The sequence below is a fragment of the Penaeus vannamei genome, chromosome 4, assembly GCF_042767895.1.
Source record: "Penaeus vannamei isolate JL-2024 chromosome 4, ASM4276789v1, whole genome shotgun sequence".
NCBI lineage: Eukaryota > Metazoa > Arthropoda > Malacostraca > Decapoda > Penaeidae > Penaeus > Penaeus vannamei.
In genome coordinates, this window is record NC_091552.1 from 7,277,626 (window position 1) to 7,297,625 (window position 20,000).

Sequence of the window (20,000 nt, forward strand, 5' to 3'; positions counted from 1 at the left end):
GCAAAGAATATGTTCGAATTTATTCAATAATTCAGATCCTGTGTTAAATGTACTATTTGTGTAAGATGAACACTGTATCGTATTGATATAGATAAGAATCCTCCATGACTATATGGTCATGTTACACCAGGCTGGTTTAGCACTGCTCATTTTGGGCCACATCTGGGATAGTAGAGGTTCGTGTCGTTTTCAGGAAGGTTTTGAATGATATATTTGAATGTGTTAAGGTATCATTCTATCTTATATTTATACATACGCATATATATGTGTATATGTATATATATATATATATATATATATATATATATATATATGTGTGTGTGTGTGTGTGTGTGTGTGTGTGTGTGTGTGTGTGTGTGTGTGTGTGTGTGTGTGTGTGCGTGCGTGTATGTGTGTATGCATATACATATGTATTATATATACATGTATATATATGTGTGTGTATGTTAACATGTATGTATGCAAGTATGTATGCCATACACATACATATGAATATACATGTATATATGATTTTATAGGTTCAGACACACATACACATATGCCTTTGTATATTGCTGGACATTGCCATGCTTAATTTGCACTCCGCTGCACAGGGATGACGACGGACTTCTGGGTGGGAGGCCGGTACACGAAGGACACCGAGGCCTGGACGTGGCTGGACGACGCCCCGATGGACCTCGGCTCGCCCTACTGGGCCGTCAGGTGAGGCAGGATCATTTGCTGGAGACTGGCAAGGATATATTTTTAATTATTTTTTCCTGTAATTATATGACATTTTAAAGCGAAAGGTATATCCTCTAGATTGTTTATACCTTCACCTCGTGGATTCCTGAGGTCCAAGAATATTACTGCTTATCTCTAGCTTTTTCACGATTCTAAAGAAATGGGTAAATGGAAAGATATAGACAAACTCGCTATGATGTTAAAATGCAATACTTTGCCAAAATGGTTTCGTGTGAATGGCTCCTAAGTTTCGATATTTAAAAAAAAAATAACCTGTAAGTCTAAATCTCCTAAATCAGAAGTCATTTACTTTCGGCACTTCTACAAGGTGTCTTTCGAAAATTCAGAGAGTTAAAGGCACGTAGATATAAATCAATGTAAACGCGGGTAAGTGAGCCCACGACTTCTTGTTAAACACTGCGGTGACGTTTCTTTCCCCCGCAGACACACCAACAGCTGCAGCAGCCGCCAGCAGGAGTCGGCGCCACACGCCAAGCCTGAAGACGTCGCCTACTGGACCAACACTTCGGCCTGCTACCACTACGAGCAGGCGCCGCGGCGCGACTCCCAGCAGCTCTGCGCCGCCGTCACCTTCCGCCACTACTTCTACATTAGCGACGAGGACTGCCTGGGCGTCAGGAGCCCTCTGTGTGAACATGTTCCCAGCACCGCTCATGACCTCACGCTCGCTGGCAGTCCGTGATCATTGTACTACTTCAAGACACCTTTTTCACCTCGTATATTGACCATGTATCACTTATGCTTTTAATTTTGACATATGTCTTGTGAAAACGGTTACTTGAATTTTTATTATATTATGGAGTAAGATACATTTGGAGAGTACGATTAACATGGATGTTATGAAACCATGTTTTATATTTACTGTATATTTAGTAATAGATTGTAGATGTAAGTACAAGTACATAAATAATTACCCACAAACAATATATATATATATATATGTGTGTGTGTGTGTGTGTGTGTGTGTGTGTGTGGTAGAAAAATCCACAAAGCAGAAACCTCCCTTCGCTTCCGTTCTTCTGTCCAGACCCGAAGATGGAATCGAGGTGGATTCCGAAACTGTTGTCTCACTTATATATATACATATACATATGTATGTATATATATGTATTCATATTTATTTATGTATCCATATATCTATATATACACACATACACGCACACGCATATATGTGTATATATATGTGTGTCCATATATATATATATATATATATATATATATATATATATATATATATATATATATATATATATCGTCGACGTTCATTTGTTTTATAGGCTAAGACAATCGAGCGTCGGCTAGATGCGTACTTTTTAACACTTTTACGCTCGCTAGCTATCTTCTTGCAACCCTTCGTCGAGCTCACCGTTTTTTAAGTCTCTTCTGTAGAGCAAAGGGAAGATACGATATTGTTAAGTGTCTCTCATTGTCAGTATTCACATGCGCGAACACAGATTAAAAGTGCACGAACATTTCATTCTAGTGTGACAGGCCCTCCGAGCTATCTGAGGCGTCGACTTTTTCAGTGTCATGGCAAATCAACTGCCATGGGCGTTGAGGCAGAATGTCGATCGTGAATCTGAAACGCCTGTCCGATCAGAACCAGAGGGAAAAAAGGGTTACCAAGATGGATATTATATCTGTTTACATACACAATATCTGTGCCATCTGCTGGTGAATTAATAAACAAGCGTACATATGTTTTGATTAATTCCTTTGTACCTTTACTTATGCAAGCCTTTTGATGAAAGATTGGGAAATGCCCCTTCATTGATTAATTAGTATTGAATTATGAGGCTTTCACCATGGCCTAGCAACAGTATTCCAGTCAATAAGAGAATAATAAAAAAGAATAAGATGAAAGAAAAGAGAGCAAGAAATAAGGCCTTCTCGACACTCACGTCTCAAGAGAAAGGAAAGAACTGAGCTTTGGGAAATAAACTGCACTAGACACGTCTTTGATACAAAAATAACAAAGAAGTGAAGGTGGCAGATGGAGTATGAGGCTGACTGATCAGACTCCAAGCAGTTAGCGAAGGCCAGATGGAAGACCGAGAGATGGCACGGACTGCATACTAGTAGTCGTAGTAGTGGTGGTAGAAGTAGCAGTAGTTGGTCAAGGGACCTGTTTTGGCAACGGAACATGAAATGGAGGGATGGGAAGAAAACGTTGGTATAGAAAGGAAAGTGAGGGCTAGGGAGGAGAGGGAGGGATGGGAAGGAAACGTTGGTATAGAAAGGAAAGTGAGGGCTAGGGAGGAGAGGGAGGGATGGGAAGAAAACGTTGGCATAGAAAGGAAAGTGAGGGCTAGGGAGGAGAGGGAGGGATGGGAAGAAAACGTTGGTATAGAAAGGAAAGTGAGGGCTAGGGAGGAGAGGGAGGGATGGGAAGAACATGGAGGGCGGAAGGGAAGATGTTTTTGTGTCCGCATACACGTAGGCAGCTTACAGGCTCGCTCATAAGTTAACAGACACATACTAATGCATTATTGCATCTAATCTATTATCACTGGTACTACTAATATCATTGTCACTGTAATTATTATAGCATTATGATTATCATATATAATCACTGTTATTATGATAATCATTGTTACTATCACTGATAATATCATCAATACTATCATTATCATCACAATCTGCTATTGTTATTATTGCTATAATCATTGGTATTCGTGTTATTGTTATTACCATTATTACTATAATTATCACCATGTTCTTTCTCTTTCACATATGTATCGTCCAATCATTCTCTGTTGAATTCATCGAGATATTTGAAATTATCTTGCGTTAATCGTTTTTGCTATTACCTTGATGATGTTGTTAAGAACTCAAGCAAATTCATCTATGTACTTATTTTCTCACTCACTTGCGCAAATTCAATGGGGATTGCTGTGTAGTGGTCGTAAGTTTTTAAAGACCGATTATATAATCGCACTAGACTCATGGTAATGACTTCTGGATTGCCTGTAAGCACTTTTTAATTCGCCTTCCGTTTTACCAGTTATGATAAGCATCTTGCAATATACTTTCTTATTTCTGTTCTGTGGCATTTTCTTTTTCTTTTGTTTCTATGTCGTGAGAAAACAACAACAATAAACTGTTTTGATTTCACACACATATGTATGTATCCTGTAATGTATGGCAGTTTGTACTACGCACTAGTCTATTTCTTTAAGGAGTTTTATTGGCGCAAGTTGGCTGACTGATATGGCCTGAGTTTCTGCTGCCCGGTGATGTGTGCTGGATAATAATGGTAATAATAGACAAGTAAAGAGGGCAAAGCAAGGGGAGGAAGGGGGAAGATAAGGTAAAGAGGAGGAGGTGGGAGACCTGAAGCAGGTGGGCGAAATCCTTGCATTTTTTTCTTTTCTTATGTCTAGATCATAGTCATGGTAGCGGAAGGGCAAGCCAGGTGAACTCCAGCTAAGACTAATGAACAACAGACGAAAAGTCAACAGTTTTATTTTATCTATTCTTTATCTCGTTCTATCTCATCTTTATTCATATATCTCTTGAAATCTAAAAGTCTACATAACAGTGAATCAAAAATGAAGAAACGAGAAAAGTTTTTACTGATTTCTATTTTTTGAACATTTTTTTTCTTATTTGTCTTTAAGTGGATAAAACAATTAACTATTTCATTCTTTCATCTTATTAATCTATTTACTCCTTTATTATTATTACTATTTAACTAAGTGCGGGTAAAAGAAAAAAGGTCATAAATAGAATTGAACTTATAACGGATATTGAACGGAACGAAAACGTTACTATACAGTGGCAAAGAAGAGCAATTGGTGAAGGTGAGGCAGACAGGTGAGGTCCCTAGGTAAGAAATATAGGATTTTGAGCAAAGGACGAATCAAGTGGTAGATTGTGTTGTCTTTAGGGGCTGCTGAACGGCTGTGTCATCTCGGTCTGACGGATGCAAGGTGTGGGAGGGAGTCCAACGTGGAGCAGGTATAAAATAAGTACTGTTGATAGATTAGTTGCAAAGATGCATGTGTAACTGCGTGTCTGTGTGCTTGCAAGTAGCCCACGTGTATGCAGGCATAAGAACATCTTCCTTTTCTCCCTCTTCTATTTTCTTCCTAGCTCTCCACCTCCTCTCTAGTCCTCTCTTTCCTTCATATACCCTTTTATTCCCATCCCTCCCTTTTATGTTCCATTAAGTCACGAATGAATCACCCGCATTTCCTGTTTTTCCTTAATCGTTTTATATACTTTCATGAGAGCGAGAAAAAACAGTAAAAAGATTAAGGGATACGAAATAAGATAAACGTACACCTGTTTACCAACATACACAAATACAGATGACATGTATATTGCATATATACACACTCAGAGACGATACCTATCTTTGTCACCTTTTTTGCTTGGTTCTTATCGCATAGCCAGTGAGGACACCTGGGTTTATCATAAGGTTAAGGGCTCTCTAAAGCGTTAAGATTAGCACTGGAAATGGTTTAAATATGGGGCCCTTTTCTGTAACAAAGTGGCGTCAAAATCTCATAGCGGCGCGAGATAAAAGGAAGGAAATGTGGGTTAATGATAAGACAAACAAGCATCTGAGATTAAAGATCCTTCGACTTCCTGACTCACGATTCATGGCAGTTAATTTGTCGTACTCTAAAGCTCGGCGCTTTTGAGTCCTTGAGGCTTGTCACCAGCATAATGTTACCGTGCACTTTCCGCAATGCACAACGTATTCTTGGCGCGCACCGTGGACTTCATAGAACAAGATCACGCGCGGTTAATCTGTATTCGCGCGGTGAACACTGACCAATCACAGTATTGCATTATCTTGCCTCCGCTCACCAGAAGAGAAAGAAGAAGGCCTCAAAAAAGCCGATGGACTCTACGAAGGTTTGCAAGAAAGCAACCGTCGACGCTATCTTCACACAACCTTTATTAGTAATCTATAACAAGCTATGTGCTTGGACTTGCTATTATAGTAAAATATATTAAGATAAAACACCAAGAAATAATGGGCACCCGCTAGTTTGTACACATTTGTAGAAAATACATGATAGACTTGTTGAATCCGAAGAGTACACGATGTGCTCGAGAGGCCTTTTAAACTACATGAATGTTATTAGCCTAATTGATACCAATATTTCTTCCGAAACGGCGAACGCGCGCACTGACTAAACAACTACACAGATTTTATAGGTTTATGCATATCTATCTGGCTATCTATATGCATATACATTCTATATATATGCATATACATACAAACAAATATATTCATGTGTATATGAACACAGACATACACATACACACACATATATGAACATATATGTATATATATATTTATATATATATTATATATATATATATATATATTATATATTATATATGTATATATATATGTGTGTGTGTGTATGTGTGTATGTGTTTGTGTGTGTATGTGCTTGAGTGTGTGTGTATTGTATATATGTATACATACATTGTTTGTGAGTAATTATTAATGTATATTACTTGCATCCGCAATTATAGTATTTGTATCAATAATGCGTAACTAAATATGTAGTAAATACAAAACATGAAGTTTCATGACATCCAATTTAATTCTAATAGATCAAGGGCTATTTTGTATTGTGTATACTCGAATAAGTTCCTGTATAATCGATTTCAAAAGATATTTGTCAAAAGTTCATCTGATTCACGATCAAGATCAAAGGCCCTCACACAACCACCTTTTTCATCAACTTTCACGTTTCCGGATGAACTTTCCGTATGGAAATGGACTGGCCCTGTCAGACTACCAAGGTCGCAAACATAGTGTTCCTTTTAACAAACATGGCGCCATCTGAGTCAGGTCCTGGGAATCACACGAGCATTTTCATACATATGTTATTTAAAGAAATATCATTATGTATTTAGAAACATGCTAGAATATCAACTTATGTATGCATTAACTTATTCTATCTAATTTATTAATATTCTTTTTTGTATGGATCGTAGCACAAGATCAAGACGAAAATTAGTCCGACGGAAACGGACTCCATCTGGGAGGAGTTCCGTTTGCAAATACATATGAATAGCCTCATACGGAAACGCAAAAATTGACGGTAGAGGTATAGTGTGATAGGGCCTTTATTTAAAGGTTTCTTGAAATACATGAAAACATCGCTTTCTGATCAGATTCTGTCCCTGAAAGCAACCGGCGCTCACGGACTGCCAGCGAGCGTGAGGTCATGAGCGGTGCTGGGAACATGTTCACACAGAGGGCTCCTGACGCCCAGGCAGTCCTCGTCGCTAATGTAGAAGTAGTGGCGGAAGGTGACGGCGGCGCAGAGCTGCTGGGAGTCGCGCCGCGGCGCCTGCTCGTAGTGGTAGCAGGCCGAAGTGTTGGTCCAGTAGGCGACGTCTTCAGGCTTGGCGTGTGGCGCCGACTCCTGCTGGCGGCTGCTGCAGCTGTTGGTGTGTCTGCGGGGGAAACGTTACAGCAGTGTGTAATAAAATGTGGATTCACTTACTCGCGTTTTCATTCATTCAAAATTGTGCTGAGTTTTAGAAATATATTCTTTGTTGTAGGATAACTATTGCTGACGGATGTGGAAATCCATATTTTTTATCTCTACTGAAAATCGTGTCACGTAATCCATCCCTTAACACTATCCCATTTTTTTTTTTCTATTCTTTGTCAATGTCCCAACGAAAAACATTTTTTTTTTTTAAAGACAGGTTGTTTGAAGAGCCAGCGGTCGAGTGAATTAGTCACTAGAAAATATCTTGTGATTTAAGAGAGGAGGAAGGAAAGAAATATCAATGCTTATGTACATGCGTGTTCACGTTGATATTTGTTTATGAAAATATAGATTTACTGTCCACTGTTGGAAACCATAAACCTCTTTAAAAATGAGAAGGAGATACCAGAAAAGCTGAGGGTCAGGTGACCTCCAGCATCTGCGAAGAGCGTCCCCGACCCGCTGACCCTGCCTCACCTGACGGCCCAGTAGGGCGAGCCGAGGTCCATCGGGGCGTCGTCCAGCCACGTCCAGGCCTCGGTGTCCTTCGTGTACCGGCCTCCCACCCAGAAGTCCGTCGTCATCCCTGTGCAGCGGAGTGCAAATTAAGCATGGCAATGTCCAGCAATATACAAAGGCATATGTGTATGTGTGTCTGAACCTATAAAATCATATATACATGTATATTCATATATATGTGTATGGCATACATACTTGCATACATACATGTTAACACACATATATAAACATGTATATATAATATATATGTATATGCATACACACACATACACACACACACACACACACACACACACACACACACACACACACACACATATATATATATATATATATATATATATATATATATATATATATATATACATATACACATATATATGCGTGTGTATAAATATAAGATAGAATGATACCGTAACACATTCAAATAGATCATTCAAAACCTTCCTGAAAACGACACAAACCTCTACTATCCCAGAGGTGGCCCAAAATGAGCAGTGCTAAACCAGCCTGGTGTAACATGACCATATAGTCATGGAGGATTCTTATCTATATCAATACGATACAGTGTTAGTTCATCTTACACAAATAGTACATTTAACACAGGATCTGAATTATTGAATAAATTCGAACATATTCTTTGCGTGTAAAGCATTCCCATCGGTACTTTATACATATAAGTATATATTTGATAGGCAGTGCCCGTGAGCGAGTATCCTAGTTGCACATTCCTTTTGTTGGGTTGTAATACCGTTAATTCTGGGTCCTATAAGTGGAGCGACTGAGGTTCGAGTCCTTGAATTAGCACACATATATGAATCCATACCTACTTCACGAAAGAAACATCAAGATACTCACCTATCTCCCGCAGGTACTTCAGGAGGGCAGCGAACTCCCCGTCGGAGGCCGAAGGATAGAGAACCAGCTCCCCGCCGATGGCCGAGCACAGGGCCCTTGCCTCCCCCCACCCGACCTAGGGAAGGCGGTGAAGGACGCAGTAGTGACGGCCAATAATTACATAGTAAAGAGATACCTAGTTGTTTATTTAATCTTTCACAGAGTAGCTTGCTCTGAGTTTTACTTGTTTATTCTAGGTTTAGAATATTGCCCATAAAAGTGGTTTCCTTTCCTTTACAGAGCTACGGTACAATGCACACAAGATGAATAAACATGGCAGAACAAATCGAAAACAGTATAAAAGAACGACTTTAGTATCCCAACACCCGCCTTACCTTGACGAAGTAGAGGAGGGAGAGGCACTTGTTCCCGACGCTGGTGTAGAGCTTGGGGCATCTCGGGTGGTGGAGCGTGTCGTTGAAGGTCCGAGCGAACCTCTGACCCAGCGCCTCGCTCTCCTCCACGTTGTTGGGCGGGGGAGGGGTGGGGGCGGGCGTCGCTTAAAGGGCGGAGACGTTATTCTAAGCAAGATTTTTTCCCCATTTATCAAACGGTTTTCAAATTTCTTTTATTAATTTCAGAATAATAAGGTTCACGGTCATAAGAACCCAATATAATTTTCCATGATACATACATGCATATATATTTTGTGTGCATTATATGTATATATAAAATTCTTATTAGCATATTGATTTTGGTTTTGCAATTCTGATGAAAGAGCGGAAAAACTAGAAAAATTGCTTTACAATGTGACTTGCTTTTCGTTTTACCTGCTTAAATACGTGTGTGTATATATATAAGGTTATGCATATATATATATATATATATATATATATATATATATATATATATATATATTGTATGTGTTTATATGGATGCATGTATATCTATATCTACTTCCACATGCACACACACACACACACACACACACATATCTGTGTGTACATATGCATGGACATATATATGTACATACATAGATATACATATATACACATATACAAGTATCTATATACCTCATGTGTATTTCTATTTAAAGATGTTTCATTAACCACGAATTTGGGTTATGCAGGACTTTCTGCTCTCATTTTCTTGCCTAGAAATGCGTATTGAGAAAGAAAACTGCTTCCACGTGTATCTATATTCATTGAAGTCTTCCAGTCATGTTTATTAATTTAATCTCATTAATTACGAACATTGAGCCATTTCTTTATTCTCCATACTCACTGGTTGTTGTGGTGGTTGTGGTAGTAGTGGTCGTTGTGGTAGAAGGAAATCCTCTTAGCCTTCTTCCCTAAAATAACAGCGAATTTCGAATTATCTTCTTAGATAGGAAGGAAAAAATGTCTACCATTCTTGCATTCCTTTTTCCGTTAGCGAATCATTTAGCTCTATCCATTGTACTTCATCAAAGCCAATATTACAGTCACTTACGATGCAGATGTCTTCGTCTGAATTGTCATTGCAGTCCCTGTAGCCATTACAAAGAGATGTCTTCTCAATGCAGCTGCCCGTTGTAGCACAATAAATGGAGCTACTATACCCGCAATGGACGTAGGCTGAAGCTATCAAAATAATGATAATAATGGTTGAACATCAATATCATTATTGATGATTTCGATAATGCTAAATATGTTGTTTTTTTCATGATGAGAAGTACAAGTAACAGGTGATACAAATATCAAATGGATACTAAAATATAATTGATAAAAATGTGGATTTTCTACAATGGGCAGAAATCGATCTCAGGGTATTTTGTAATGCCCAGTGCGTTGCGTAAGTAATCACGGATCATAAGTACCCTTGTAAATGGCTTTACATGTGAGCTTAGTCAGAACATTTGGAATGGTTAGGTATCCTATTTATCAGTGCCTATATGTTTATCTCTAGAATCTACATAAGCTAATCACAGTAACATGTGCATGGCTACTACATGTGCTACGTAACCAGAAACGACGCAAACATCAGGCAGCCTTGACCCCACCTCCGCTACTATTAATGCCAAGCACCATCAAGAACCTGACGACCTTCAGCGGAAAGCAATGCATCTTCACGGGGATTTTGCCAAAGGATGCACAGGACCTGAAATTATATAGAAATTGGAGACGAAGGCTTGTCCGGCTGTTGTCTTTAAAGTGCTTTATATTGCCTTCAGTTTTGTTGGCTATTATAGAAATATCATATATATATATACATATATATAAAACACGCACACAGAGACATATTTGTATATTGTAAATGTGCAGAAATATGTACCGTAGATATACATATGCATACGTAGATATACATGTTTAAGTGAATCCATACACACAAACATACATAAATACATCTGTATACATACATACATATATATATTGTGTATATATTTGCACACATATGCACATGTATATACATGTATATATATACATATATATGTGAGTGTGTGTATGTGTATATGCACACACAAATCTACACACACACACAAATGAATGCAGTACACACACATACATGAATACAGCACACACACATATATATACATTTATGTAAATGTATATGTGTGCATAGATGTATACCAACACACACACAAATATATGTGTATTCAAATGTATACGGTTTTATACGTCTTTCCTATTGAACGCGATGGGAAAAGAGCCGAATTCACTACCTGCCAATGAAATTTTGCAGGCAAGACGCAGCAGTCACTGGCGCGAGCGATGGACCAACTGTTGCCTCAGCTGGGGTCTGGTCGCCACTGATCGCCACGGCGCACATGGCGGGTTGTGGTGCCAGTGTCCGGCCTCGGGCTTGCACCACGACTGGTGGCCTCGGAGGTTGACTGTACCCGCAAACGACGTCGTATCTTCGAAACGTCAAGCCACCAGTGATGGGCGTTTATCTCCCGCTGTAATGTTTCGCGTCAGAGCTATTTCTGTCTTGATTCTGAGTCTCTTTTTCTGCTTTTACATAATTACTTATTTATCATTGACATATGTGTTACATAAACATCTTTTTTGTTTACACATATGTTTGTGTATATTCATGTATATGTTTAAATGATATATATAAATAGATAAATAAGAGAATATAGAGAATGTTTATATGCATAAATATGCATATGCATGTGTGCATGTGTAAACACACACACACACATGTATCTGTACGCACACACACGCGCGCATATATGTATGTATAAATGCATACATATGGATATATTCTTATATGCACATACACACATACACGCATATATATGCACACAAGTGCGCAGACATATGCATACATAAATGAATATGAATATATATAAACTAATGTTCATAGAAATAAATATATACATAGATATTTATCCATACACATATACATGTACATATACACACACACATATATGTACATACATATAAAAAAATGTGTATATATCTTGAGATATATATATAAATATATAAGCATATATATGTATATATATCCATAACACATATACATGTATATATATAGCGTATATTTATACACAAAAAACACACACACACATACAAACATGTATATATACATAGATATCTATACACACATATATATATGTATATATATATATTTATGAATTATACATATATACATGCATACAAACATACATGCATATTCTATATATACATATATGTATATATGAACAATAGCATTTCAGTTTATTTTCCACTGCAGGATTTTGAGAAGTGTGGCAGTATCATCCTTATCTGTTTGAATGCCTATCTTAATGAACACACGTGTGCATATAACATATATAATACACACACACACACACACATATATATATACAGACATGTTTGTGTATGTATGAGAAAGATAAAAAATCCCTTAAGGTGCGTTCTTTCCTTGTCATTTTCGATTTCCCTTTTGAGTTAGGCTTTTCATATTAACACATTTTATTCTTGTCTGCGGGACATTTTGCAGTTCATTGTATAGAAGCAAACTAGCCGAATAATCTAATATTCAAGAGTGAAAAAACGGAAGAAATAATTTGAAAATGACTGAAAAGTAGTCTGGAGCAAGATTCGTTTTTCATGATAAAATGGGATTTTTCATTCAATTTTTGAAGAGAAGGTTTGTGTGTCAAGTACGCTATCCCTTCCCTTTCTTCACGCTCGATTTCCTTTCAGTGATTATGAGCATAATCTAAAGAATTTTCGAAAGCAAACTCTTGGTTATATATCACCTTGTATGGAACAGTCAAATTCTGAAATAAGAGGATAGCTCTAAGCAATATAGAGTAATGTAATGCTAAAAATATTTTTTTCTTCAAAAAAAACAAAAAAACAAAAACAGTGTAGCTTTAAGAAATGAGCCTCCTATTTCTTGTTTAAAAAATCACCATGTGTTAATAGATGACAGCAAAAGAGAATGCTTTTGATACCTCGGTTTTGGACTTTCTGCTGCTGTTCAACACGTAGTATTTATTGTTTGTTTCGGGCAAGGCGAGGTAAATCTTCATATATTGACAATTCTTATATACAGGTCTAATACACATACAATCCACTCGCATACAAATAAGTGCATTCCCACAGGCAACAGGTAAAAATGTATAGTTTTGTGTGCTTCATAATCGTCTCTTTTTAGAATAGTGCAAGTGTATGAATGCAGTCATTAGTTGTATATTGTTATATTTAGTATATGTGCGCATGTTTACATATATCTTTACATATATCTACGCATACATATATAGGGATGTAAAGACAAAAGAAACACACAAGCACATCAGAAAAAATGCAAACTTATCACATATAAAGAATATGTAGTAAAACATTCTCACAAATTCATGTTTATAAATTTATGTTTATAAGTTAAGAGACGCATGCTTTGCCTTTTTAAAGCAAAAATCCTTAAAATCTATCCATTTTATTGAGAATAAATGTGTATTTATGACGAATGTGAACGTTAAGTAAGTTGGTGCACAAATAGAGACAAAGAGACACAGAATCGAGACAGAAATAGCTCTGACGCGAAACATTACAGCGGGAGATAAACGCCCATCACTGGTGGCTTGACGTTTCGAAGATACGACGTCGTTTGCGGGTACAGTCAACCTCCGAGGCCACCAGTCGTGGTGCAAGCCCGAGGCCGGACACTGGCACCACAACCCGCCAAGTGCGCCGTGGCGATCAGTGGCGACCAGACCCCAGCTGAGGCAACAGTTCGTCCATCGCTCGCGCCTGTGAGTGCTTGGCCTCTGTCGTTCATTCCTTAGAGGCAGATATTCATTCTGGGTGTTCTTTTTGCCTCATACATAAGAAACATTAAGTAGGAAAGTCTATGCTATGAAGCTTATAGAAAAGATTTGATATATATATATATATATATATATATATATATATATATATATATATATATCACATAGATGTGTATATGTATAGCATTTATGTATATGTATATAATTACACCTATATAATATATGTATGTGTGTACAGAGTCGCAATAACGTATAAACGAAGACAAACAATCCTTGACACAATAGGATATCAAAATGAAAGTAACGTTTCGAACTTCCGGAAGTCCTCACGAGGAATCAAAATTTCCTTTCGTCTGATGAACGAAGGAGTTCGAAACTTTATGGTTGTTTTCAGTTTATATATATATTATATATATATTATATACATAGATGTATGTACATGTGTTTATGTGTTTGTATGTACTTATGTATATATATGCACACATAGGCACACAGTACACGAATATATACGTTTATATATATATATATATATATATATATATATATATATATATATATATATATATATATATATATATATATATATATATCACTAGCTATAGTATCACCCATTCCGGCCTTTGACATGTATACAAAACGAAAAAAGTGGAGAGATACATCAGATTCCCATCTTTATTTTCAGATACTGCCTGTCCTGTGCTGTCACTGCTCAAGATGATTTGCTCTCCGACGATGGCGATCAGGCTCTTGCTGGCTCTTGGATTCTGTTGCGCAGGTGGGATCAGGTGGTTTCTGGCGCACACACGCATGTAAGGATTCTCGAGTTTCAGAGAAGATAGATACAGATTTTGCAGATAGATAATGAGATCTTTGCATGGTGTCACGCGTAATAATTTCTTGCTTGGGCATGCTTCAACTCGCCAGGTCTTTTTCCTTTTTCAATGTTAAACATCCTTTTTGATTTTTTTTTTCTGTGGACCGGATGGGAGGAAATTTAAAAAATCAGAATGAAACGGCGGAACAAAGCGCCAACCTCTGAAAATCACATAAAGTAAAAATAGAAGTAAACATTCTCTACATCCCATAGGCACATTATGCACCGAGAGACAAATCGATTCATGTGTATGGAGAAAGAGTTTATACCAATCAACACATTCACGCATAAGGACTTGCAATGCGTGGGCAATTAGACGCACACAGCACAAGCACACATTTTGCTCATTTTGAGGCTCTTTGATAATTTGTCACTTTTATCTTATTGCCTTAGTGACCGGTGCTTACTTCCCTACTAAATTTCTCTTCAGAAATATAATTTCGTTATCATCACTATTACATTTATTGCTAAAATAATTTTCATTCTTACCTACAGTTAACAGCTTTTGTGATTATTGGTCGGTTCAGTGTGCCACAAGAAGGCAATGTGTCTCACGCGATGAGATCTGTGATGGTGCAAGAGACTGCGACGACAACTCCGACGAAGAAATTTGTTCTGTAAGTGACTGTTGTACTTCCTGTGTTGAAATATGATTCATTGAAATATATGTCTTGCTGACTAGATAAAAGCAAATAACACAAGACTGTCATATATATATATATATATATATATATATATATATATATATATATATATATATATATATATATATATATACACACACACACACACACACACACGCACAAACACACACACACACAAACACACACACACACATATGTATATGAGAAATGAATTAAAAATCGTTCTTTTAGGGAAACCAGCTAAGAAATCCTATTACCACAACCACTACAACTACGGGTGAGTGAAATAATGAGTTAGATATATGACTATAGATATGTAATAAACAAAAACGAAAGCCATACATGAACATGCACTGAAATTTGCTTTTATAATTCGCACATATACGCAATATGAATATCACCATCCCTCCTAATAAATACAATATTGCTAATTATTATCATCACATTACAATCTTTACTTTACCAGCATGAAAACTTTTCAAGTCCGAGCTACCATACTTAATCCATAATGAAATGGAGATGTTCTATTAATATTTTTTGAATAAGGTACTGCAAACACATCAATCCCTCTAGTGACCTTATCTTGAGTTACAATATCCTTTGCAGCATGAACATAGTTTGTAGAAAGGTATGAATTAGAATGGGTATCTTCACAATACAAGAATTTAAATACATCTCTTGTATTGTGACGATATTCATCCTCATTCATACCTTTCTACATTTGTCAACATGAATACGGTTCATGAACATGGTTGTTTTATGAGGATAGGGGTCCGTGGGAAACAGGAAAGCGAAAGGCAAGGACGGGAATACCTCTCCCTAAGAATGTCTACATAATGAAAATTATTTTCACTTTCATGAACATTTGCGAATTCGGAATATTTTTTTTCATTTTGTGCTTTACAATATTAGGCTCCTTAATTAATCAATCTCATAGACTTGGGCTGATGTAGCATGACCTATAGTGAAAACTGAATGTCATATAAAGCTTGATAATTGCGTGGAAAAACTTGTTAAAGTAATCACCATGTTTTCAGCGACGCCCGCCCCCACCCCTCCCCCGCCCAACAACGTGGAGGAGAGCGAGGCGCTGGGTCAGAGGTTCGCTCGGACCTTCAACGACACGCTCCACCACCCGAGATGCCCCAAGCTCTACACCAGCGTCGGGAACAAGTGCCTCTCCCTCCTCTACTTCGTCAAGGTAAGGCGTCTGTTGGGACATTATTGTCTCAGACACTAACTTTTTTTTGTAGAACGTAGATCAGAGAACGTAGACAAAACGCGGAGTAAATTGGCACTGCAAATAAACGGGTACCAATATACCAAATACTTGGACATGGTCGTCACCTTCCTTCGCCGCCTTCTCTAGGTCGGGTGGGGGGAGGCAAGGGCCCTGTGCTCGGCCATCGGCGGGGAGCTGGTTGTCTATCCTTCGGCCTCCGACGGGGAGTTCGCTGCCCTCCTGAAGTACCTGCGGGGGATACGTGAGTATCTCGGTACTTCCTCTACGGGACTAATGAATGCATGAAGTGTTTTAAGATGTGAATACATTCGACTCACAACTCTCCCTCTTCTTTCTTGTTATATCTTTATTTTTCTCATAGTTTGTATTCTCATTCACACAGTTATATACATATATAGATCTGTATATATATTAATGTGTAAGTATATATAAGTATATACATATATATGTATATACATGTATATGTAAGTGACTATATACATGTGTGTGTGTTTGTGTATATGCGTGCAATAATATAAACATACGTACAGTACATATAATCTCACACACACATGCACATATATGTACAGGCATACACATACATATACAAACATAGATATGTATGTATTTATGTACGTATGCATGTGTTTGTGTATAAATATATGTGTACATATATTGTATATATTTGATTGTAAGGTGACCGACATTACCCTACCATTGCAATCCTTTCGACTACAACAGGGATGACGACGGACTTCTGGGTGGGAGGCCGGTACACGAAGGACACCGAGGCCTGGACGTGGCTGGACGACGCCCCGATGGACCTCGGCTCGCCCTACTGGGCCCTCAGGTGAGGCAGGGTCAGCGGGTCGGGGATGCACGTCGCAGTCGCTGGCGGTCGCTTGACCTTCAGCTTTTCCTGGTGTCATTATTCATTAAGTGGTTTCTGGTTGTCTTCTAATTATTAATTGTGTAGCGTTTTTTATCTTAATTTTCTATTTTCATTAATATATATATATATATATATATATATATATATATATATGTATGTATATATATGTATATATATATATATATATATATATATATATATATATTTAATCATAAACGAAAATACATGCGAACAGGCAAACAGTGTGTGAAGTTTCCTCTTGTTATGAGATGTTTTCCGGTCGCTGAGAAAATTTATCTTTAAGCTCCGGTTATCGATAATGGCTAGAAGAGAAAACAAGGAAAATATTAATGTCTTCACTACATGACACCATTTTCAGAAAAATAGGTCTAATGTATTTCCAAATTCAATAGCAATAAACGTCCTAAGCGTAAAGAACTAACATTTCTAAAGTTGGGCGGCTTAAAAGTCCGCAAATGTGAATGAGTGAAAACGCGGAGTAAGTGAACTCACGACTTCTTACTACACACTACAGTGGCGTTTCTTTCCCCCGCAGACACTCCGACAATTGCAGCAGCCGCCAGCAGGAGTCGGCGCCACACGCCAAGCCTGAAGACGTCGCCTACTGGACCTATTCTTCGGCCTACTACCAGTACGAGCAGGCGCCGCGGCGCGACTCTCAGCAGCTCTGCGCCGCCGTCACCTTCCGCCACTACTTCTACATTAGCGACGAGGACTGCCTGGGCGTCAGGAGCCCTCTGTGTGAACATGTCCCCAGCACCGCTCATGATCTCACGCTCGCTGGCAGTCCATGAGCGCCGGCCGCTTTACAGCTCGCTAGAATGAGCTAGCTTCACAGTAGCCTACTACTTCATGAAGCTTTTCTTTGTTTCTTGTATTTTAATAATCAATTAGTTATATTTCCAATTTGCCCTCGTATATCTTACAAACACAGTTACACGATGATTTGTTGTATTACCATATACCTTTTGTAAATATTAAGGTTAAAATAGATATTATGTTATGAGATTTCATGTTGTATTCACTACATGATTTTATATTGTAACTGCAGCTGCAAATAATACATGTATATAAATGTACACTAACTCAAAAAATATATATAATGTATATTCACTGCATTTAGACGTATATATACATATATATTTTTACACCATCCATATATATTGTGTGTATACATATAGACATAACCTAGAAACACATAGATCCATACAACACATAAACATATAGATATGTGTATAAATATGTGTGATACATGCAGTATATAATGTGCGTCGCTGTGTGTGTGTTTTACGAGTGTGTTCGCCGATTTGTTGTGTTGGTATCAACAATTACTCTAATAATATGCCTAGGAATAAAAAAATTTTTATTTAGGTAGGTATATTAATGTGGGCGCATATACAGATAGCATGTATAGTGCGTATGTTCACATGATATGTATTGCACATGTAAACGCGCACACACTTCTATAAACCACAGTTTTTTGCTTGATTCTCAAACAGAATTGGTCTTCTAATCTGGCAACTGCATGGTAAATTTGCCTGTAAATAATCCAGAGTAGTACTGAGGAACTCACATCCTGCACAGAAATTATATAACTGTTTTTACCGAACAATTTACGCGGGCTTAGATTGGCGCAGGTGAATGAGACAAGACACGTGGAGCAGATACACCTGATATACAGAAAACTAGGCTAGATGATATTCTGACGCCTCTCGTATCTTTATGTTTGTTTTATCGTACTTTTTGTAATGATTAGCAGCTCAGCGGATAGCATCAGCGACCTGTGATTCAGTATAGACAGGTAAAGATGATCATATTGGTTTGTGTGTATGATGGATGTCACTCTCTTAGTAAAATACCAGAACTCGCTGTCTTTTTTTCATTCAAGTTTCATTTTTACCCGAGTTACCAATAAACGAATGCTGTCAAATAGAGTAAGAAAATCAGAAACTGAGATGGTGGTAATGGCCCAAACTACGTGTTACTCGGCCATGCACATATAGACTTGTACGCTGACACATAACCACAGTCGTTCCCGTTCACATACACTCATACAAGGCCTTACATAGTTACAATGTAAAGACACGCACACGCACGCACATACATACACACACACACACTCTCTTACTCACTCACTCACACACACACACACTCTCTTACTCACTCACTCACACACACACACACTCTCTTACTCACTCACTCACTCACACACACACACACTCTCTTACTCACTCACTCACACACACACACACTCTCTTACTCACTCACACACACACACACACTCTCTTACACACACACACACACCCACACACTCACACTCTTACTCTCTCCCTCACACACACATACACTCTCTTACTCACTCACACACACACACACACACACACACTCTTACTCACTCACTCACTCACTCACTCACACACACACACACACTCTTACTCACTCACTCACACACACATACACTCTCTTACTCACTCACTCACACACACACACACACACACTCTTACTCACTCACTCACTCACTCACACACACAC

General features: G+C 38.0%; 3 protein-coding genes across 3 annotated transcripts in view; 2 read left to right on the plus strand and 1 right to left on the minus strand.

Moving 5' to 3' along the window:
- LOC138861459 (uncharacterized) overlaps positions 1-2,443 on the plus strand; it is a gene marked incomplete in the record, with an annotated part of 12,642 nt that extends 10,199 nt beyond the window's left edge. The window contains 2 exon segments of the mRNA XM_070120613.1: positions 594-702; positions 1,168-2,443. Of these exon segments, the coding sequence (XP_069976714.1) occupies positions 594-702; positions 1,168-1,426 (368 nt within the window).
- A 2,577-nt stretch (positions 2,444-5,020) lies between these two features.
- Positions 5,021-11,456, minus strand: LOC113823077 (uncharacterized). Its single transcript, XM_070120612.1, has 8 exons — positions 11,275-11,456; positions 10,615-10,712; positions 10,065-10,195; positions 9,858-9,924; positions 8,969-9,132; positions 8,595-8,709; positions 7,695-7,803; positions 5,021-7,176 (listed from the first exon to the last, which is right to left on the minus strand). The coding sequence occupies exons 1-8, from the start codon at positions 11,379-11,381 to the stop codon at positions 6,918-6,920; spliced, it is 1,050 nt and encodes a 349-aa protein (XP_069976713.1). The 5' UTR covers positions 11,382-11,456; the 3' UTR covers positions 5,021-6,917.
- A 2,209-nt stretch (positions 11,457-13,665) lies between these two features.
- LOC113804552 (uncharacterized) lies at positions 13,666-19,337 on the plus strand. Its single transcript, XM_070120615.1, has 8 exons — positions 13,666-13,800; positions 14,498-14,590; positions 15,185-15,306; positions 15,565-15,610; positions 16,371-16,534; positions 16,703-16,817; positions 17,297-17,405; positions 18,004-19,337. The coding sequence occupies exons 2-8, from the start codon at positions 14,530-14,532 to the stop codon at positions 18,260-18,262; spliced, it is 876 nt and encodes a 291-aa protein (XP_069976716.1). The 5' UTR covers positions 13,666-13,800; positions 14,498-14,529; the 3' UTR covers positions 18,263-19,337.
- Positions 19,338-20,000: the final 663 nt, after the last annotated feature.

What these genes read in the sequence shown, in the direction of transcription:
- LOC113804552 (XM_070120615.1), top strand. Translation starts at nt 14,530, where the DNA reads ATGATTTGCTCTCCGACGATGGCGATCAGGCTCTTGCTGGCTCTTGGA. An exon ending in TCTTGGATTCTGTTGCGCAG is followed by an intron (nt 14,591 to 15,184) that starts GTGGGATCAGGT and finishes TCTTACCTACAG; the next exon opens with TTAACAGCTTTTGTGATTAT. An exon ending in TCGCCCTACTGGGCCCTCAG is followed by an intron (nt 17,406 to 18,003) that starts GTGAGGCAGGGT and finishes TTTCCCCCGCAG; the next exon opens with ACACTCCGACAATTGCAGCA.
- LOC113823077 (XM_070120612.1), bottom strand. Translation starts at nt 11,381, where the DNA reads ATGTGCGCCGTGGCGATCAGTGGCGACCAGACCCCAGCTGAGGCAACA. An exon ending in CTGCAAAATTTCATTGGCAG is followed by an intron (nt 10,713 to 11,274) that starts GTAGTGAATTCG and finishes ATATAATTTCAG; the next exon opens with GTCCTGTGCATCCTTTGGCA. An exon ending in CCCTCCTCTACTTCGTCAAG is followed by an intron (nt 8,710 to 8,968) that starts GTAAGGCGGGTG and finishes CGCCTTCCCTAG; the next exon opens with GTCGGGTGGGGGGAGGCAAG.